General features: G+C 51.1%; 1 protein-coding gene across 1 annotated transcript; it reads left to right on the top strand.

Moving 5' to 3' along the window:
• Positions 1 to 368: 368 nt before the first annotated feature.
• Positions 369 to 21,535, top strand: KY (kyphoscoliosis peptidase). The gene is made up of 12 exons (XM_056358783.1): positions 369 to 501; positions 1,544 to 1,606; positions 3,813 to 3,875; positions 5,987 to 6,061; positions 6,239 to 6,280; positions 6,950 to 7,000; positions 9,000 to 9,082; positions 9,448 to 9,556; positions 12,291 to 12,408; positions 17,958 to 18,146; positions 18,723 to 18,913; positions 19,986 to 21,535. Exons 1-12 carry the CDS (start codon positions 369 to 371, stop codon positions 20,885 to 20,887), a joined length of 2,019 nt encoding a protein of 672 aa, XP_056214758.1. The 3' UTR covers positions 20,888 to 21,535.
• The last annotated feature ends 991 nt before the right edge of the window (positions 21,536 to 22,526 follow it).

Genomic DNA, 22,526 nt, shown 5'->3' with positions numbered 1-22,526 from the left:
TGGGAAGCGAATCCCCCCCAGCAAACAGTGCTGCTGGGGGATTTGAGTGTGGACAAGTGCTTAAAGCCGAAAAGGGCAGAGAGAGGGGAGGGGGAGCCGGGGGCACGCTCTGAAACCAGACCCCCCCCCTCCGGCCAAAACGCAGCTCCTTCCTCTGCTTTAGGAAATGGATCCCTCCTGCGATTTCCTTTCAAAGGTGACTTGTAACCTCTTCATTAGGGTCGGCTTTGGCAGAGCGCTCTGGTGCAGCTGGCAGGGCCAGCCCCAGCTCGGGGGAGCGCGCTCGCCTTTCCAAGGGCGGAAAATAAACACGGCAGCTCGCAGCGGCAGCAGCTCCGCGGGAGAACCGGTGCCCTGGCCATGCTCTGATGGGTACCATGGACTTTAAGACAGATCCCAGTGCAGTAACGATCAATTTGCTGCTTATTGTCCACCCTGAGGAGGCAGCCAGCAAGCAGAAAGGGCAGAGAGAGAGGCAGACGGAAGGCAGCCGAGGCGCAGGTAACGTCCCGCCTGCCATCGGTGCGAGGGAGGGGAGGGCTGCAGGTGCAGCACCGGCTGCCTGGTAGATGGTGGAGCGAGGCAGCAGCTTTGGAGCAGGGTCTGGGCTTCCCTCCCACCTTCTTTCTCCTCTTTTCCTTTGCAGACATGCTGCAAAACCCCAGACCTGGAACTTTTTTTTGTAGAAACCCAGCATGCATTTGCGGGTCCTCCTGGTGCAGGAGAGCCCTCGCTCGTGCAACGGTGCATGCTGCATGTTGCTTGGTGCCTGGCTCTGGTGCGTGCGACCCAGGGGACAGGAGGAGGTGACAGATGCACAGATACTAATCTGAGGACTATGTTTGCACCTTGCTCTGTCCCGCGGTGGCCCCAAGATGCCTCCACGGGCTCTCTTGGCTGTGCGAGGGGAGCAGGGCGAGAACTCAGCAGTTTCACCCCAGACCAGCACCTACTACAACAGACTACAGGGGCAAAACTGTTTTGTTTGAAGCGTGTCTAAGCTTTGTCTCCAAGGATGACTACCCTGAGCCATTTATAGCTACAGTTTGGGACAGTCTCCCTCGCCCAGCTCCTATGCTTCAGGGGATTTTCCAAAAAGCTAAGGCTGTGCTCTGCAACTGTAAGGGGACCCTCCCTGCAGAAGTAAAAGGAGAAAATGTAGTATTCCTGCCCTAAAACCTTGAGGAAAAGCCAAATTTTTCAGACAACCAGTTCCAGGCTAACCAGGATAGGCAAAGCTGACGCAGAAGTTGTGTTCATGCCTCACCTAGCACAGCACCCAGCACTACCCAGCTAGAAGCAAGCCCTAGCAAAGCCATTTAGACCTGGACTATTGCACTTTCCTCCTCCTGGTATTTCATACTCCAGCAACAGGGGCTGCAACAAACGCTGCAGCTGAGGCAGGGAAGGTGGATCCCGATGACACCTGTGTTTAGCTGGAATGACAGGTTACATGAAAGGTTTTGGAGTGCTTGGCCTCCAGGCAGTGCCAGAACCTCGCTCCAGGAGGACAGCCTGCCAATCTCACGTTTCTGTTTTATAGGTTTGCAGGATGATGGAAATGGAAACAGCAGATCACAGCCGTCTCAGGGGAGAGACCTTAACGGTATGTCATCTTCTCACTGTACCAATAAACTAACCACAGCACACAAACCCCATTTGCATTTAGCATTTAGCACCCAGCTGTGCCCCTCGAGCATGCTTGAAAAAACCCAGCGCTTTGGGGGGCTTCAATGGGGCCTGGAGCCATGTCCCCTCCCGGTTCTGCTCTGCCCCGTGGCCAGTGCCCGTCGGTGGCACTGCAGAGCCCAGGCGCAGCCACCTGCAGGGGATTCTCCTGCAAGCTGCCGTCGAGCTTGGCCAGATTTCAGGTGCACAGAGCTCTTACGTTTCACAGCCAGCTGATGGCAGGGTGTGATACAGTGCCCCAAATCGTTCAAGTTGCAGATAGAGCTTCCAGAGAGTTCCCCAGCACTCACACAGCTTAAGCAGAGTCTGGGGGGTGCAAGAAACCTCTGGGGTTTCAGCCCATCTGCCCACCAGTCCGTCCTTCATCTCCCCGCTCAGGGACTGCTGAGTGCGAGGCAGGTGCGATCGCGACCCGGGAACCGTGCGGCTGCTAGGCTTGAACGGTCCCCTGCCCGTTCCTCACCCCTCTGCCCTGAAACAGTTCGGAAGGAACACCTGAAGAGGTTACCCCTGGTTGCATGCAGCCAGGTGAAGGTGAATCAGAGCGTCCGATTTACTTTCCTGGTAGTCTAAGCCCAATGTGGTGCCTAGCAGAGAAAAGCGGGGGGCAAAGGTAAAGCAAGACAACAGGTAATTCTCCCGGTATCAGAGGGGATTCTAGTTCTAGCAAACAGGAGCTTTGCTCCCACAGGCCAAGCAACAGCAGCACACAAAAGCCACGGCTGTGCCCAGCGCGATGCTCGGCAGAGCCCTGATCAAAGCCCCTCTGGAACCAGTGGTGGCTGGATGGCAATCACAGACCGTCAGCAAGCAATATTTCACGGCACGATACAACTTTGGGTTTGGGTTTTTTTTTTTATAAATCTGATGGTCTCAGACACCAGATAACAAAAGCCTCCACTCTGGGAAGCAGATAAATATGCAACACACTCTTTCGCTCCTCTGTCATGCTCAAGAGGGTCTGCAACCAGGGCTGCAGAGCACAAGTCAGAACCTCCATTACAAGCAAGAGGACAGTGTTGATCATTCAGAACCCTGAACTAATGGCAGGAGTATTTAGTATGCACATAGGAAACCTTCCCTCGCAGCCCTGCCTTAGGCACAATTTAAATCCCCATGAGGTTTACGAAGGAATTCAGATGCCAGAGGAACAGGCAGAGCCTTCGCTCCTCTAGCACTGCAGGGGTTAATAAATTCCCCTTTAATCAGCCGTGTGAGCATCTTGATGAAGCCTCTGACACCACCGAGCAGCTGGTGCTGCCACAATATTTACAAACTGTATTGCATAAGGCTTGCCCCAGCCCCACCGCGGCACACCGGCTGCGGCCCCATGCCACGCCGCCATCCCATCATTCATGGGCCTGATCCTTGTCACAGCCACGAGGTGCAAATGGTATCTGGCCTTCAGGACGAGCCGTGAAAACCAGGTTCCTTGCGCTGGTCTCTGGTGCCTGGCAGGACAGTGATCCCATGACACTTTGAAAAAGGGTGAGGGATCGCCCTGGCCAAGGTCCACCCCACCTCCGGCAAGGCTGGAGCATCCAAAGCCGCGCGGGAGCTCGGGCTCAGCATCGCCTGGCATTTGCTGGCTGCCCTGGCTAACTGTCAGCACAGCCCGGGGGGCAGATTTATGCCGCCTGCAACCACGTGGTCCCCGGGCACGCCAGGTGCTCCCCACACCTCCCTCTGCCCCCCGGACCCCGGGGCCAGCCGGCACCGCCGAGAGGGTCGGGGGCTCCCAGAGCACAGGGAGGAGAGGCGAAGATGAGGATGAGATCCTGACAACCACACCAACGCTTCCACTCAGGGACCGCATCACCTCCGAGCCCCCCAGGCTGCCCTTCCCTCCCACCCACCCCTCCAAACACGCACCCACTGGGCCAAGCACCCTAACCCCACCCTGAGCAGCAGCACCCACTCCAACCCTTCCCAAGGCTGGAGCATCCCTCTGGAGCAGTTCCAGGTGCCCCAAAGCAACTGGGCTTCAAAGCTGGAGAAGCGGGTCGGGCTTCTTGCATTGTTACTTACTCCGCTGCTGAGCAAAGGCACCGATTTCACCCGCCTCCGTGCCGGGCGCATCCGCTCTCTTCGAGGTGCTGAGATGTTTTCCTTTGTGCATCCAGGCCGGCGAGTCTCCTGGGAGCCCCGCAAGCAGGCGCAGCCCGTGACTCCCCACGCTAACGAAGGTGAGTGGCGACCCAAGGGATTCCAGTTCTTCAGAGCAGGGCTCCAGCCAGTCCCCGCTCCAGTTTTGCTGCAATAAAATAACCTCAGAACACCCCAAAAGAGCACAAAAAGCCCACCCCAACAATTTTGTGATCATGATCATAAAGAATTAAAAATCCCAGGGAAGCCTGGAGAATCCTTGGGTCTTTCAGTGTGGATGCAAGGAGGTGGCTCCTGGAGCACCTGGGCCCTCACCCCACCCCCACCCCACCCCCCACCCCCCCCCGACCACCAGGCACGGCACAGGTGTAACCAGACAGCACGGGGAGCGCGTCCTCCTGCCAACGTCAGTACTTCCAGTGCTGCTGGAAGGGGGCAGGAGCTGCAAGAAATAATGTTGGCGAAAGTTTTGCTTAAAAGAGCTGGGTGCAGAAGTCCCTTCGCAGGGTAGATCCTTGCAAGGAGCCATCCCTGCACGGGAGCAGGGTGCTGGGCCAGCTGCACCCAAAGCGCTCACAGGCCAAGGACTTCTCTGGCCACAGAGAACAAGGAGAAGGGCAAGTGTTCCTTCATGAAGGATAGCTTGATTAGGAATGGTAAAAAAAAAAAAAAAAAAAAAAAATCATAAAACCATCAGTAACCATTTCACATCATTAGTTTTTAAAGCAGTGGATGTAGCACTTTGAAAAAATTCTGTGGAATTACACTTTTTCATGAGTTAAGTGCTTTTTAAACTTACTGGAAGAAGGCATTCCTCACCGTTGAATTTGTTTCTTGAAAACAAAGAGTTTTAATCTATGGTGAAAAACTGAGAAGGTGGAAGTTGGCAAGAAAACCCGCAAAACCCCAAAGCTAGAAATAATGTTGAGAAATAAAAAAAGGACTCATGAAAATATAAAAGTCTTAAGGAAAACATACCATTTGCACAAAGTTGTCCCTTTGAGAAACAACTTCATTTTACCTTCAAATGAACCGACAAAATACACCAGCCAGCTATAATCTTGACACTGCTGATATCTGCAGTCATCCCAGAACTGGAGCAAGTCTAGGATTTAAAAGGGGATTTTTTTATAGTTCTTGCAGGTTTTCTTGCCTTCTGCTTTTGGGGTTTAAAGGCCATTGAATCTTTCTGCCTAATCACAGGAGATACTTAACTTTTTCTGAAGTTAAATGCTGCGGAAAAACTTACCCATTGATGAAAGTGCAGATTCGTACCTAATTAGCTGGTTCCAAGAGCTGCCTTTCAAGGAAAACCCCAAATGTCACGAGACTCTTGATAAAATTGTAGGAGGTAACAAACGGGACTGGATGGCAGCGCTGAGGTGCATTAACATCTTGACCTTTGGTCTCCAAAGTAACCTCTTGTCTGATCCGAAACGGGGAGCCTACGAGCGTGCTGAGGTCCTCCAGGGAACCTCGCTGATGGCAAAACCTCCTGAAATACTCACCCCAAAAAAATGCAGACTCTTTCAAAAAGTTCAGGTAATTCTTATAAGACGCTCCCTAACTTTTCTCTTTGTACTTCCCTCTATGAAACTTTAAACACAAGACCTCCAGCTGTCCATGTGAGGTTGTTCTGGAGCATCACTGCACACCTGGACCGCAGCTGCTCTGCCAGGATGCTGCCTCTTACAAGCAACAGCCTCTGCCAAAAATCTCAGTATCACAAGTCAAACCATTTTCATAGCTCTGAGCATTTTTCTGCTTGGTTCCAAGAAAAATCAATGAAAGAAATTGATTCTCTGCTTACCGTATCTCCATCAAGAGCTATTTAATATGGTGATAAACCTTTTTTTTAAGCTGCCACATAATCCTCGCTGAGGACCTCTGTTTTTTTTATGATCCACTTTATCACCTGTCAGGCTATAACGGGCTGCCTCTTATTTTTTGAGAATTACAAATTATACCAGAGGTCGCCACAGGCTTTCTGACCGTACAGTTTATCTTCAGGGTGCATTGTTTTGCCTGGAAAACCGAGCGCTTTTGTCCCTTCACAATCGCCAGAGCTGTTGCTTCTTTTGCTAAAACTAAGAGTGGGCTTCAGCGATGCCCTGGCAGGCAATCCTGCCCTTCCCCTCCACGTCCTGGTTAGTTTTCCCTTTCTTAGGGTTTTTATCATCATCTCTTGCAGACACCCAAGTGACGGTGGAGATTCACCCCAGGGACACCACCCCACAACTCGTGAGGAAACTCTCCTTTGGAAAAGGTACAGCCCGGCTTCACAGCCCGCCAGAGCGGGTCCAGGCGGGAGGGCAAAGGGGCCGCATCCTTCCCGCTGTGGAAGTAGGGAGGGCAAGAAGCCTGGGGGGTTGAGGAGACACTGTGCCCCTCGAGCAGGGCCGGGGTCACGGTGACGGCACTAACCATGCCGGGGTTGTTGCAGGTCCCCGGAGGCTGCCCAGCCTGAGAGGTCAGGACAACAAAGGTGAGGTTCTGCTCTACCACGGCACGTGTCTCCCAGCCAGCCCTTGCCCTGGAGGTTGCTCCCAGGAGGAGACAGGCTCCCTTCTCCCCACGGGGGCTCAAGGAGCAAAATCCTTCTGCTTCTGGGGCAGAGGGTGTCTCCCCCTCCTCCTGCTCCGGCCCTAGGATAAAGCAGGTGGTGACGTTCTGGGGGCCACAGCGTCCCTCAGAAGTCCTCCAGCTGCCGCACAGCTCTCTGCAGGGTTATCATCTAACAGCTCTGGAGCTCAGCTCTCCCTTCTTCCATGCCTGGGGGGTTTGGCCGAGTGGTGGGCAGGGGTTTGATGTCCCCAGCCCTTAGGCTAGAACAGGAGATGTCTGACTGCTGGGGAATGTGGCTTCTGCAGAGCCACAGGGTGGCAGGGAGGGGATGCAGAGCGAACGGCGGCCCAGGCGGCTTGCTGCATCCCTCTGCCCTCGGTGCAGGCAGCTTGCTGCATCCCTCTGCCCTCGGCACTCATGCTCTGCAGGGTGTTGACATCCATGTCCGAACGCGAGGGAATGGGCAAAGACAAGCCTCAATTCCAGCTTTTTCCACCCAGTCCTGCTCCCCAGGCTCACTTATTTCTGTTTGTCTTTTTTTCTTCTGCCAACACCCGCTCACCTCATGCTCCCTTCTCCACTTTGCCAGGCTTCCAGAGGACCGAAGCCCCACGGCCGCCAGGAGGAAAAGACCTGCACGGTAACTGTCAGCTGTCCCCTGGCCCCACGCTAGTGGCACCGCAGGGCAGCCCCAGCGACGAAGCCCATCAGCCCCAGCCACAGGGCTTGCCCTGCTGCAAGCCTAGACGGAAGCACACAGACGAGGGATTGAATTGCTGTTAGCACCAGCTTCCCAACCCCCTGTTCATCAGGGTGGCAGATGGGGGTGGCTTTGGGAACATCACACAAGCCCCAGACCTCCCCCAGGCCCACAGCCGAGGAAGGGCACTCTGCAAACAGGCTCGACGCGTGCTTCCTAACGGCACAGGGCGACCTGAGCTACCACGGACCCCCCAGCTGCGGGAGCCTGTGCAGCTATAACCTGACAAAGACAAAAAGTGACAACCAATTTTAAAAACCCAGCCCATTCCCAAAAGGCAAAAAGTAATTTTCAGAGCTGTAGAGAGTGGGAACCTTTAAAGGCATGAATCTGCTTTATCTCTCTTCAGGTCAGCGTAATAGCCCTTTTCAGGGAAAACAGAGATAAACAAACAAGCCGTTAAAGAAACCGATGCTGTGTGCCTACACACTGATTTTGGCAGGCAGGCGCCTGCCCGACTCAGGGATGCACCTGCATCCCGCCCAGCAGCCTGCACCGCCACCGGGATGTAGGATGCAGGATGCCCCATGGCCCCTCCCCGGGCTGGAGGTTTCCAAGAAAAGCAAGGCTCGCATTAACCGAACGCCTTTGCAGTCAGGAATAGACCTTCTGACCACCTCCCCAGTGGGCTGAAGCTGGCAGCAAAGGGGCCAGAGCCCCATTTTGGGGAGAGGGAGCAGGTGATGCATATGGATTTCAGAAGCACTGCTGGCTTCTCCACCAGGATAGGATGCTCTCAGAGCCTCCCACGCATCCCGCTCCCACTGGCATGCGCTGAGCAGGCAGCAGAGGGGTGTCCTGCTTGCTTACCAGGGGTCACAAATAAAGCAGTATGCAACCAGCCAAAGCCTCTGTGCCCCCGCACACAGCCCAAGGCAATTCACATCTCCTTGTCACCTCTCCGGAGGCAAACAGCAGCTCTGTGGCACCATTCATTCACCTCTCCCAGCACCCGGGAGTCACACAACAGCATTTTCACTTCGTGATCTCTTTTAAATCCTTTTTTCCCAGCAAAATAACAATCCTACAGAGATAGCTAGAAGAATCTCTTTAGTCCTCAGTGGCTTTGACAGCACATGACAAGGGGAGAGATTGCCGTAGAGCTCAATTCTCCTCTCACCAGCCCAGAAGAAAAGGCAGAGCTGAGCAGGCAGCGGTCCAGGGGAGACATCCATCCAACACATCTCTGTTCCGAGCTATAGCTGCATCACTCAGGTGGCTCACTGATGAGAGAGAACGGTGTCAGTTCATTTGAAGACTGTTAAAAAATAAGTTATCGGATTAATTAGGGCAAGTTATTAACACTTTGTTCACACAGAGTAGAGCCGGGAGCAGAGAGCCTGCAAAGTGCAGGCAGGGGGGCAGGCACACCGGTTTCAGTCTGGCCGCTCCCCGTGTTACGTTCCTCGTGTGTTTGCATTCAGGCAGAATCGTGGCCCTTTACCACACAAAACAGTCATCGCTTTCAGCAAAACTACTGGAGAAACCCCGCTCTTTTCTGGTTGGTTTTTTTTTTTTTTTTAAAGTCATGTTTTTGCCAGGGCTTCCATAGCACGGATTTTCCCCGGGACTTCTGCATTGTATCTCATGCACCTCCACACAGCGTCCCGGGATTTTCTATGCTGTTATACGGTGCCAGAGATGTAGGGGCACCTCCCACTCCAGTGTTGCCCAAATTACCCCAGACTAGACAGGATGGCTCCTGCTTCCTGTGCAGCTGGCAGGGACCTTCTGCGAGTGCCCTCGTGTCCTCTGCTCCCTAAGCACCCGCTGATGGATGCCTCTGCGGGCTGGCCAGGGGCTCTGCAGCATCCCCTCATTCAAGCCAGGAAAAATATCCCCTCCCTTCCCCAGACAATGACAACTCATTTCTTCCCAGCATATCCATGGGACAAATCCTCTTTGAAATCCATGCCAGTAGATCTGCAGCAATTTGAGAAGCTGGATGCCTACGCATTAAAAGTAAGTCTTGCTTTTGCCTCTGTCCTCCTCCCAGCTCCCCTGCAGGGATGTTCCTTGAAACCCAGCTACCAGCCCTAACGCCAGCTTAGCCTCAGCCATCGGGGCAAGCGCCTCAGAACCTCCCAAACAACTGAAAAACCATTTCCCTGCAAAGAGCAGCAGCACAGATCCCAATCTAGGAGGGAAACCATTGAAACCTGGAACTACAGCTTTGTAGTTCTATTTTTAACAGAGCTTGTGTTAGAGCAGTCTCCTGGCAGGTGGGGTCTCACTGGCTTCAGAAGAACAAGGCAGCAGGGAGGCATGGAGACCTACCATAGCAATTTCTTCACCACGGTCTTGCAATGCTTTCTCTTCACAAACAGGTGAACGTCAAGAACAGCGTAGAGGAACTCGTTAAAGCCCTGCTCAAACAAGCCCGGACTGATCTGGAAAAAGTCCGAGCCATATGGATGTGGATATGCCATCACATAGGTAGGCTGAGACCTGCAGTGGAGAAGATAAGGCTGCATATGACAATTTGCACGCTACGCGGCCATTGCAGCTTCCCGCACACCGGGTGGGTTAGTTTCACGCGGCGAGCGGGAGGAAGGCGTACCGGGGATGTTTATCCAGGAGCATGTTCGGAGGTTCCCACAGTCCCTCTCCGGGCACTGCCAGGCCTGACAAGGTTTGTGTGGAAAGGATTTTTTCCCACGTGATGAATCTGTAACTCCTACCTGACTTACTCGAAGGTGTAACCATACAAGCACCTATCACCTAAGCATGAAGCCAGGCTGCCAAGCACCAGGGGCTTGGTTGTCACCTTCAAAGGCATCTGACCCCAGCAGAGGTTTCATCTCCACCACCGTCCCAAACCCCTGTGCCACCCTTCCCAGCACACTCTGCTTGCTGGTGCCTTCGCTCCAGGATGGTCTCAGCGTAGCGTAGGTACCACCAGGAACCATCCAGCTGCCTTGCCCAGTTCGGTGTCATCACAGCTGCTTCTGCAGCTCCTCCTTGGGCAGCAGACCACCCCTTGCACGCCTGGACAGCCGGGCGCTGAGCGGGAGGTGCCCTGCGGCCCCTGGCAGTCTCTGGGCAGTTTCGTCGCCAGCTTTGCCCCTGTGTTTTGTGGACACGTCCCGCGCTCCAGTTTCCAGCTGGTCCCTAAGTGCGTTCCCACCAGCCACGCCAGCGCAGCAGAGAGGCCAGCTTTCACAGCGCGGGCTGCCACCTGCACCATCGCCGCCCCTGCCCGCGCGTGCCACCCTTCCGACTTGCACAAGAGCTGCAATGACGCAGCTGCCCCTGCCCTTTCCTACCCAACCCCAACCCAAGCAACACCAGAGTTTCAGAAATAACCGAGAGATGTGAAGAGGACGAGGAAGGAGGAGGAGGCAGCATTTGTAGCCTCTCCAGTCCAGCACATCAGAGGGAGCAAAAGGTGCCTTGCTCCTTTGTGGGGGTAAAATGGGTGCAGAACTTGATGGCGTTTTGAATAGCATATGCAGAAATGTTTCTTTCCCATTAACTCCTGGGGCAGAGGGAGAGAACTACAGCTATTCTTTCCCTCGCCTCTTACACATCCTGATGGGTGCAGTTTGCTGGCTGGACGGGCCAGCTGACGGAGAGCAGAAGAGCAGTTTTGGAAGGGCAAGCCTAATCTCACGCCTACTGAGATCAGCAGAGCTTTGCCAGCAGCTGCATGGTTAGCATAGTTAGGTCAATCCCAAGCAACTTTAATCTTGCCCTTAAATATGCAGACTGCTGATTTCACAGCATTTCCTGAAACTGAGCATTTGACTCATCCCAGTGCCGAGCTCCCAGCGGCTGCTGATCATTCGGTCTTTATGCTGTTAACTCCCCTCTGCCTGCCACGGCCCGGGCCAGGTCCTGCCCGGGACAGCCAGTCTGGCTGGAGTCGCTCCGTTTACCTTACACACATTCACGGGCTGTCGCTGATCACGGCATACATGCCAGGGATCAACTCACACGATTTTTCACGTCCTCTTGGCCCCTGTTCTCCTTTCTTCCTGCAGAGACTGACCCCTGTTTACATGCATGGGAAATAAACACAGTGCTGGGAATTTAAATCGGCTCACAAAAACGCAAGGTGTCTCTCCTGGAGGAGCACTGATGTATAAACTCCCTCTCTGGATCTGAAGTGAGAGCGCTGCTCCCTGGGCGTCTCTTCCCACCCAGTCCAGCTCCCTGCCTGTGATAGACTGCTCCTCCATGCAGCAGTAGCACCAGAAGGAATTATTTTAGCTATCATTTCTAGCATAAAGCCACATGCAGCCAGCTGGCTCCCTGTACCCCTCGGAGTGCCCTGCCGCTTTGCTGGTGGCCCAGCAGCCCAGGTGGAGAACGCCAGCCCTTCCCCCCGCCCCACGAGCCAGCCCCCCGGCAGCCGAGCCCCCTCTGTAAAAGCCAAGCGGTTGCAGCACAGATACAGCGTGGTGCCAGCGGTTTTTTCCTCTTCCACAGCATTAAAGGATGAATGAGCTGATGCAGCATTCCTTAGAGCTTTGTCAGAAAAATATGTTTGTATTTTAAGAAAGAGGTTATGGACATGGCCAGGGTTGGTCAGTATTGAACTGACCTTCCCAGACCAGTTCCTCAAGCTCCGTCTGAAGGAACCCTGCTGCGCCTCTTTTCTGCATTCATTCAAACAAATTAAGATTTCCTACGCTTCCAGGTATTAATGACTCACTAGCAACAAATCATTTCGGGTACTTCCCAACAAGATACTTTCCAGGTATTTTTAATGCAAATTGCCTGTAAAGAGTGCAAAAAGCTCCATGGTTTCCTTTGACACTAACACAAGCCCAACTCCTTCGCATGCAGAGCTCTGTTCTTTACGGGGACTGTAGGTCCCCCCAGTCCCCCCAGTTAAGGACTCTTTCAGTCCTGGGACTGTAGGTCCCCCCACATGAGGGAGCCCCTGGGGAGGCCTCCTTTCTCTAACAAAAAGCAGTTTTCCTCCCCTTCAGATTCAACTGCTGAACCTCAGCCCAGGCTCAGAACAAGCGGTGGCGAGCGACAGACCTTGTCCCTCTGCCCCCAGCCCCGTGACATCCTCGTGCAGCAGGTGCCACGGCTGCCGCTTGTTTCTCTTTGCTCGCGCTCACGGAGATGAAAAGCAATGCAATCGCTGCTCCTGCTGCCCATCGATCCCACTGCCTCAGGCTTTTGGATGAACTTATGTCTGTGTTCCTTCCCGCAGAATACGACGTAGTGGGCTACCATAACAAAAGCCAGCTGTCGAGCAAACCCATAGATGTGCTTCAGATGGGGAAGAGCATTTGTGAGGGATACGCTGGGCTCTTTGAACAAATGTGCAGGTAAATTAAGTTCAGAAACATCCAGTGCCAGGGAGCGTTAACATTCATTGTCATCTCTGTGCCTGTTCTGTCTGCCTTTGCATTGACTGATGTGACTTTAAGCAGGACGTGGAACTTTAGCTTTCAGACCATGCTGTGGAAAAACAGCAAGTCCTAGAAAGGTCAATTTTGCTTCCTACTCCACTCCCTCCACCCACCCCCCCTCCCCAGCATAATTTACTTTGTGCCATCTGCTGAGCTTCGCATTGCATTAACATAATGGCAGATGAAAACACAGAGCTAATTTGTTTAGAAGAAGCCAGGTTTTTCCTTTGAGTATCTGTATGTGAAGGTTAAAAGCATGGCAAGACTTAAACAAGAAGGGCTGTCGTCTCCAACATGCTCCCGTGGAAGAGGTAGGCACAGCCCCAGAAGGAGCTTTCCCAGAACCTTCTGGAGATGCCCTCTGCCCCCACCACCGAGGCACCGCAGGGACACAGCCCCACACTCCCCACACCGTTTTCTGCGGTCAGTCTCAAGGTGCATCACCGCGGAGGCCAATACTGCAATCCCCGTTCAATAGCTACGTCGGCATCTAATGACTAAAACCCGTTCTCCTGCCTACAAAAACTTGTTGACTTCACTGGGGATGAGTTGCATGAAGGAGCGGGATTTCCCCCCCAGAGCAGGACTTCACGGTCACAAAGCCACGCTGCAGAAGAGGCAGCCCCCCCCCCCCGGCAGGGAGCGCAGGTGCCTCGCAGACGAATGCAGCGCAAATCCCTGCTCCCTCATGCTTCCCCACCCCAGTAAAGAAAGGAGGTGCCTGTTGCCCAAGGCGACCCCCAAGCACCACAGCAAGGAGCAGCATCTGGCCTCTCCCAGCTGGATGCAATAGTTTGGCTTAGAGAGGTGGTGAAGGCAGGACGGTACCTGGCAAGTTTGGGACCAGCCTTACGTAGAAGTGTTGTCCAGGAGGAGGAAACTCGACCTGATGACGCAGACACAAAATTGGAAGGGGATTCCTAGCGGCAGAAAGCGACGATGATGTACTTTCCTAAGAGCGTGGGCTTGCGAGGTGGCTCTCTCAGGGAGCACCTTCTCAGCAGAGCAGCTTCCCTTTACAAGATAGCTTGTGAAAATTAAAGACCAGTTATTAATTGGCTTTCCACACCACGGAAAAAAGATCTGGGAAGGTTTTCACCATGAAACAAACAAAATCTACAGGGAAAAGGACAGATTTTAAAAAAAAAAAAATCCTGTGCCAGATGCTAAAGTGGTGAATGCTTCCAACCAATGACATATCCCACCATATCAGATCCTGCTTCCTAAAGAGTAAAATAAAGAAACAGGATGATGAAGTATGAATTTATAACTGCATCTTATGGAACAGTTATTAGCAGCTAGAAGTAGGGGAAATTTGCAACTGTTCATTAAAAAGCATATGTTTAGTTCATTAAAAACATTAATATTTCCAACGATATCTTTCACTATTTAAAGGCTCTGTTCATCTACTCTTAATTCCTCAGTTCCAGGTTGAATACTCATTTTGTCATTCGGGAAACCTCCCAGTCATCCAGCCTATCACTTTTGTCAAATATTAGCTAAATGTTTATCTCTTTTCTTGAGAAATATAACCAAAGACACCAATCCTTTCCAACAAGGGGATCTCTGCATCCCTTCTTCTTGTGCACCATTCAAGTATTGTGCTGAGTCTAAGCATAAAGGCAAGAGACAAAGAGCAGTCTTATACAAAGATTTTTTCAGAGCCAAGTTTTGGGTGAAAAAAAGGTCCTTTAAGGTGCCTTTTTTTACCTGGCTCTCATAGAAGCAACTTCCACAAACAACCCAATTTGCCAGTCCCCAGGAGTCTCCCCAAAGGCCCTGCTGAAGTCAGCAGCTGACACTGATTGAGTCCTACTTGTCCCCGTGCCAGCGGCGAGAAGAGTTCCTGTTGCAGACACAACACTGTCACCTCCGACCACAGCTCTGGCAGCCAGACTTCTTCCCGTTAGCAGACTCCTGTCACAGAGGAAAGGTGGGCACGGAGAGTGGGAAGCCGGCCACAAAACATCAGTTTCTAAACATCAGATGTAACAGCAATGAATGTAAACACAGGCTCCCGACCAATATTTTAGCAGCATTTATCACGAATTGGCTTCTCAGCTGACAACCAAACTGGAGGAGGCAGAGTGGCCGAGTGAATCAGAGGGGAAATTCATGAATTCAGTTTAGGGCAAAACCTAGCAGCCTGGACTCAGGGAGAAACTCGCCTACCAGAATTAACAATGAAGGCAAAACAACTATTTGCACTTCAGAGGTTTCAGCACCGTCTTTACGAGCAAAGCTGACCCCACTCCCTACAGTGGACCTGACCACTTGGCTGCTCCTTATTTATAATTAGTCTGCAAATAATCCAGGTTTCACATCCTCTTGCTTTTCCTGTTTTCTATAGTCAGTAGCTTTCCTTCTTTTCAGGCACAGGAGAGTACACCTACCTACCACAAGTACAAACCATTCTGTCTCCCTCTGGAGAAGCCAGATTTGTTTCTTCATTAGATGAAATCATCAAAGTCAACCTGAAATCAAAGGGAAGAAGGTGCCACTGAATTCCAGTGACACCTGTAGCAAGATCCAGATTAGTTCCTACTCTTTCTGAAGCAGAAAAGCAATGCAGCCTTTAACCTCCTTGCTGCACCAAGCAGATCACAGAATCACAGAATGGTTTGGGTTGGAAGGGACCTTAAACATCACCTAGTCCCACCCCCCTGCCACGGGCAGGGACACCTTCCCCTGCACCAGGCTGCTCCCAGCCCCGTCCGGCCTGGCCCTGGGCGCTGCCAGGGATGGGGCACCCACAGCTGCTCTGGTGACATTTCTTCCTAATGTCCCGTCTAAATCTCCCATCTTCCAGTTTCAAACCATCCCCCTTGTCCTGTTGCTACCAGCCCTTGTAAAAAGTCCCTCTCCAGCTTTCCTGTCAGACCCTTTAGGCACTGGCAGGCTGCTGTAAAGTCTCTTCTCTTCTCCAGTCTGAACAGCCCCAGCTCCCAGCCTGTCTCCACAGCAGAGGGGCTCCAGCCCTCTGACCATCTCTGGGGCATCCTCTGGACTTGCTCCAACAGGTCCATGGCCTCCTTATGCTGGGGGGCCCAGAGCTGAACGTGGCACTCCAGATGTTGCCAACTGTTTCTTAATTCAGCTCTTCTAGTCCACCTTGTATTTAGGTCATCTTCTACCATCACATTGCCCCTTCAAGCATTTCTGGAGATCTTTTCAATCTTCTCTCTGTCTGGTTAATTTATCTATATAAAGTCATTTACACAAGAACAGACGCCGTAAGTCTTTTCACCAGTGCAGGACTGCTCTTTTACAGGAGGTCTCAGCCTGGGTTTTTGTTTGTCCGTTATTAGAGAAACTTTGAACACATCCCAGCACAAGCTCTTCTTGCTGCTTTGCTAATGTCCACCGTAAGTGAGAGCACAGAGAGGACGAAGGGCAGAACTTGTCCCTTAATGTTCTCTCTGAATATCCCAGCTAAAAAGAATGTCTAAAGAAGCCTAGAAGGATTAGACGTCAATCCCCATGAAATTAGTGGGAATTTGGTACTTAGCTCCTGTTAGGCCCCTTTGAAGCTCCTAGGATCAAATCTTCCTTAAAGTTCCCGGGCCAGCTCCTAGTCTCAGTTACCCCATGTAAATCCAAGCTCTCACCAGTCTTGTCAGTGGAGTTGCTCCAGATTTACTGCCCAGCTCCATGTTAGAATTTGGCTCACAAGCGACTGCAGGCTGGCAAAGACTTTACAGACCACCTGCAACGCCAGGTTCCTCGGCGGCATTCCTGCCAGGCTTGCCGGTTCGTTCTGAATACCTCGCGTGACAGGCGGTACCTCGCGTGGCCGCGCAACAGCCCAGGCTAAGCGAGAGCTGGCCGGCACGCTCCCTCCTCTGCGCTGGCCACCCCGAGCGGGGATGGGCCGCTGCCGCGTTTCTCCTCTCCATGGAACCTTCCCTTCTCTCTGCAGGCTGCCCAGCGGGAGCTCCCAGTGGCTCTCCATCGGCCCTTTGCAGCTGTGGACCTATTTTTGATACTCTTTCTTAAAGAATTTATGAAAGAATCTAAGAATTTAAATTGATAGTCTTAAAGAAAGAGTATCAAACAACAAAGTAACACAAAGACATCCAGGTTTGAGTTTAGCGAGCCTGCATGAGAAGCTGAAGTGCCCACCTTCCCTTTAAACCCGCGACACCTCCGTGAAAAAAGCAGCCCTCCCTGTAAGCATTACTGCACTGCCAATTACAGCCCGTATCTGTTTATCAGACCTCGACTTCTTAACAGCCATGCTAATTATCTTCCCCATAAATATCACTTTTCTTCTGAGTTCAGCCCACATTATGCAGACAATCTTGCTCTTGAAGCATGCACAGTTTATTACTGAAGCTAGCTGTTCCATTTAACGTACTTTTCAATGGAGAAGAAAAATGTCAATACCATCCTACGCAAAAGACAATCCTCTAAGTGAAGCAATTTTAAATTAATGCTGAAATAAGATGCCAAAGTTAGAATCCATTGCTATCAACAGCGGAGAGCTTCTTAACACAGCGCTTATTTAAATCTTATTTACACATCAACCCAGGTATTCTTTTTTTTAAAAAAAATAAATAAAAAATAGATGATTTAATCATTTGTACCCTGGGCAAGCACAAGCTCACTCTTTAAGGAAACTAAATCAGCATACACTATCCCGTGAGGTCTACGATATCTCAGCTGGTGTCAAACACCAGGCCTACCGGCACAGAGAGAACACAAGCATGAACAGACGCACTTTTAATTTATAATTACACGGGCTAATTGTGGACAGCATCAAAGGGATTCCACTGAGTAACAAGACAGAAAGCAATTAAGCACACTTCATCTTTGTCAACCTCCTCTAACAGCGCTGAATTAAAGGTGCATCAGAAAGAGGAAATATGCAAAAACAGGAAGAGCAAAGCCCCTTCCTCCAGTGGGACACTCTCTCCAAGTCCCCAGGCAAAGGCTACAAGAAAAATCGGCCCCTGCCCAACACCCCGGGCGTCATTCCCTTGGGTTACTCTCGCATGCCCACCCCCCACGAAGCCATTCGCTAGCACAGCGCAGTCTCTACACGATGTCAGTGGTCAGAGGGGAGGACTCGCCTGTCTCCAGCCGCGCCAGCAGGCTGGTACAGGACGGCAGCCCGAGGAAAGCTGCACAAAGTGCAAAGATCCTCCTATTAAAAAAATACACCACCCCAGCTAACAGCAAAGGTGTTACAAGAATTGGAAAGTGCAATAACCTGGGCATTTAGCACAAGAGCCTGCCCCCAGGGTCAGAGGTTGGGAATCTTCAGAGAGAAGCACACTTACACGCTTCGGACATTTAAATGCCCACCCTGGGACTCAGCTGCAAGGAGGCACCCGAGGAGCTGACGGAGCTGGTCCACAGGATTGAAGTCTGCCAGACTTCGTTCCTCCTTCTGTCCTTCCACAAAAGTACGCCGAGAGGTTTAAAACAGAAGTGTCCTGCTGCATCTTACTGTTTCCTTTTAGTATTGCAGGAATCCAGTGCATGAAGCTCTCGGGATACTCTAAGGGGTACGGGTACAAGATGGGGCAGACCTTTACGGGGGACTCCGACCATGCCTGGAACGCAGTCTACCTTGATGGAAGGTGGCACTTACTCGATAGCACCTGGGGAAGTGGTTCTGTCGATGATTCTTTCACCAAGTTCACCTTCAGGTAAAGAACCATCCTCTACATTAATACACAAACCTACCCCAAAGGCAGAAGGAAAGCTGATGGGTTTGGCACAACCACCAGTGACAAACTTTAGATCCCACCGCAAGACCCAGAGCCCTGAGCTGCCTAGACAAGGGGTGGAGCAGGTGCCTGTAGAAAGGCAGCGGCCCTGAGCAGCAAGCTGCTCAACTGCTAAAAGCAAACTTTGCTTATCACATCTTCAGTTCGTGCAATGCTACGTGGCACCTGATCCAGGGCTTTCAGCTGCCTGAGCCAGGGTGCCTCCACACTTTCCAACAACAAGCAGTGCCTCCCTCTTTCTTCAGGAGCCCGTGGTTGCAGGGATTAGTGCAAATACCCTGGGTTTATCCAAAAGCTCAGCATTTGCCCTGGAAATGGAAGACCAATGCCTCAGGCTCCTTCTCTGCCTGGAGAATTTCAAACCCGCCGGTCTCGGTTTTTCAGCGGCCCAAAACACTCCAACTTCCTCCTGCTGAAACCACCGCCACTGTGCAGGGGAAGCATTAGTTATTTATAATTACTCATCTTCCTTTCATCTCTTCCTTCTCCTTCCAGGTACAATGAGTTTTATTTTCTGACTCACCCCGCTCTGTTCATTAACAATCACTTCCCAGATAACAGTAACTGGCAGCTTCTTAAACCAACACTGACGCTGAAAGATTTTGAGAGTAACATGCTGCACAACAGCAACTTCTACATGTTGGGCCTGCTGACGGCACAGCCGGAGACAGCTGTCATCCAGACAGGTAACACCCTGCCGGGGGGAAGCTGCAGAGCATCTTTGCTTATGCAGCCCCCCACCCAGCACACACTGTTGTGCGTGTAGTGAATGACATTGCCAGCTTGGTTCTGGCAAGCAGAACGCACTCAAAGCTCTTGGGGCAGAGGAAGGTCTTTTTTATCCCCTTTTTTCTTTTTTTTTTCTCTTTTTTTTTTTTTTTTCCAAGCCATGAAAAATTGTAGTAGCCCTGGGTCTAAAACAAAGCTTCAGTCAGCAGCTGAAGATGAGTTACTCTATCAGCCAGCATCACTGCTGCAAAATCAGAAGTATTTCTATTATATATTAGCAATTCTGGCTTGGAAATGAGACTAAAACCTTTTACAACACTCTGAAAGTTTGAATTACTGAACAATGCATAAACAGGCACTTCTTTATGCAATACTGAGCACGCCGAGTAAGCCCAGCAGCTCTTTCAACATAAAACTATTCAGGTAACCCCACGGAACTCCAGGGCCCATTTAAGATCACCTTCCTCAGATTTTAAGAGCTGCAGGAATTTAACTAGGCAGCTAATTTATGAATGCTAAGAACACAGACTTAAAAGGCAACAACATTTTAGGACTTAACGCTGTCTTCAAGCTGTTTGGGAACAGGCTCATAGGGAGGTAGATTATCTCATATCTGCATACTGGAGGGTTCCCGCACTTCCCTCTGAAGCTTCTTGGAACAGCTACTGGACTAGCAATCAGGTCTAATCACACCCAATTAAGCTCTTCTCGAGCACACGGGCTGACAGTACTTTCAATGATAGCTCACACAGGCTTTCATATTCTATAGGACCACAGCTCCATTTCAGTGTATATCAAAACAGGACAAATGCACATCTCCAAAACAAAGGCCACTCTTCATGCGCCCTTTTTGGGGGCCGCTGAGCTACGCAGACAGCTGACAAGCTATGACCTGTCAATTACAGCTCTTTATTTTACTGTTAGAGAAGCAGCAATTTATTGGGACAGATTAGTCTTCCCAGAACAGGGTGTACATGCAAAAAATCTACTGAAACTCCTATGCATTTTCTTTTCCTTTGTATTTCACAGTAAATGGAAAAGCCTCTGTATCAGTGGATTGCCGTTCTGCCACGTTATTTACGTTTAAGCTGAAGGGAACAGACGAACACGGTTTAATGACTCTGAAAAAACATGGAATGAAGCTGGATATCTACCCACAGAAGACAGGGAGTCATAAGCTGCAGATCTTTGCCAAGCCCTCCAAAGCCTCGGAAGACGTCTACAGCTGTGTGTTAGAATACGTCGTAGAGTGCAAGTCTGTGGACAAAGCCATGCGCTTCCCAAAGGACCTGCACCAGCCTGTTGGGCCAAGCTGGTTCACGGAGCGGCAAGGGTTCCTGAGGCCGTCACACCCCGACCCCATCATTCCCACCAACGACGGGCGGTGTTCTGTCACCTTCACCCTGGGCAAAGACATAAGCGTCTTGGCCTCGCTGCACTCCGACAGCAGCAGCCTGACAGAGGATATGGGGAGGCGGCACATCATGCAGATCCGTCGTGGGAACCAAATTGAGTTGAAGATCCACCTTCCCCACGCAGGGAACTTTGTTCTGAAAATCTATGCCAAGAAGAAGTCAGACCCTGGCAATTATGACTACATCTTCAACTACCTCATCACTTGCCTGAACACCGAAGTGAAGTGGCCAGCTTTCCCTCAGAGTTACAGCAAGTGGGTGGAAGACTACGAAATACTGGAGCCACTCTCTGGCTTGCTGCCGGCAAATCGCAACGTTCAGTTTAAGCTCAAAATGCACGGGATAGCGAAGGTGCTAGTTCAAGCGGAGAACGCTTACCCTCTCACCCAGAGCAGAGGCTACTGGGAGGGAACCTGCAACACCTCAGGATGCAGAGAGGTCTTCGTGATGGTGCACGAGAACGCTAACCACAGCTTTTACTCACACGTCCTGAAATACGAAGTCGAGACCCAGTAACACCCCTTCCTTGTTCGATCACTCACCGGCATGAACCGACCTTTCCAATGTGCCCTAAACCCGTACAGCTTTAGGAGATCGCTCGTTCTCTTGATCAAATCTGTTCTTTCAATGAATGCAGGACAACACTTGCAGGCTTTTGCAAGACCATGGGCTCAAAGAAGTTCAAAGAAGCAGAAAAACCTGTTAAGAAGGGAGCAGCAGTGGAAGAAATTCAGTAAAACCCTCACCTATGTTCCAGTAATACCGTCCAGACAAACATTTTGAAGAAAACAACTGACTGTCTGGCCATAGGTCATTCTGTGCCAGCAGCGACTGCTGGCTTCCGAGATACGGACCATAAGAAAAGTCTTACAATGGCTACTCCAAGAAGAATCCACCTAGTTACGGGGCAGGATGAAGAAAGCACACCACCCTGGCTTTGAGCAGCAATACTGGACATGAGGAACTTCAGAATATTTAAACCAAGTTTCTGTATATCTTTAGTCAAGTTGCAAAATATGTCCCAGGAAAGAGAAGTGTTAGGAAGAAGATACAGCGTCAAGTTTTCTCGTGCACTTCGTTGTCTTACAAATTTAAGTGATACTGCGAAATTACTTTTTACACTGACTCTTAAATACAATAAACAAAATCATTTTTACCTTTTTATATTAGAGTATTTGAATTGTAAACACTTACTCTGCAATATTAACACTGTAACCGTATCTCAAGCATATAGGTGTTTCCATAACTAAAAGTACACTGAAGTGGAGAATAAAGTTCTCAAAAATCACCCCTTACTCCAACCTGTCTATGCAAGACTGCAACTAAACAACTTGAGGGGTTATGTGGACTAGCAGGCTGAGTGACATTATTATCATGTGAAAAACTATCTGGTGCTGTACTCTTGGAAAACCCCTCCATGCACAAGGCAGAGGTGGTCTTCTAGCGAATCTCACCACAAATACACATCATGAGATCAAGCAACATTTTCATAAACAATTCGGATGTCCGCAAGTGTTAGCATGACCTGACAGATATTATGTTTGAGCTTGGATTTACAATAAACCTGTTATGTTTTTGCATTCTACTTCATTGACCAAACGATATGAATTCCTCTTCGCAAAGCTGTGGTACCTTCCACACAAAACACGCGGGTTACTCCTGCACTCCCCTCCTCCTCAGCGGCCGGGGGGCAGAAGTTATGCAGAGTACCAGGGGCTGCCATCGGCAGCAGGCTGCCGCCTCTATCCCTCCTGCGTTACTCCCCCTACCCCAGCAGCCAGGTCTGAGCCCCCATTTTAAGCCAGCTGAGCAAGTGCACGGGGCACCTGGAGCCGTTGGAGGCGGCGGAGCTCTCACCGAGGACGCAGGCCATGGCAGACGGGAGTCGCAGGTACGAACACAACATGTAAGCTAACAAAGCTTGCTCTAGCATGCCGGGAGTGCAGCGATGCTTTGGGGTCTTTTTGTACTTGAAGACAAGGAGGCTCCATACGTGACATAAAAGCGGGTTTTACGCCCTCCCCCGAACAGCTAAGTGGCTTTGCCCTCAAAAACCGGCAGCAGCAGCTCCTCCCTGCAGGAACACTAACAAGCCTTGTAGCCCAGCAGGCATCCGCTCCCTGGGCAGCGACACACACTGAACAGCACAGATGCA

Source organism: Falco biarmicus, chromosome 13, assembly GCF_023638135.1.
Source record: "Falco biarmicus isolate bFalBia1 chromosome 13, bFalBia1.pri, whole genome shotgun sequence".
NCBI classification, from domain to species: Eukaryota; Metazoa; Chordata; class Aves; order Falconiformes; family Falconidae; genus Falco; species Falco biarmicus.
This window is presented reverse-complemented; position numbering and strand designations above follow the sequence as displayed.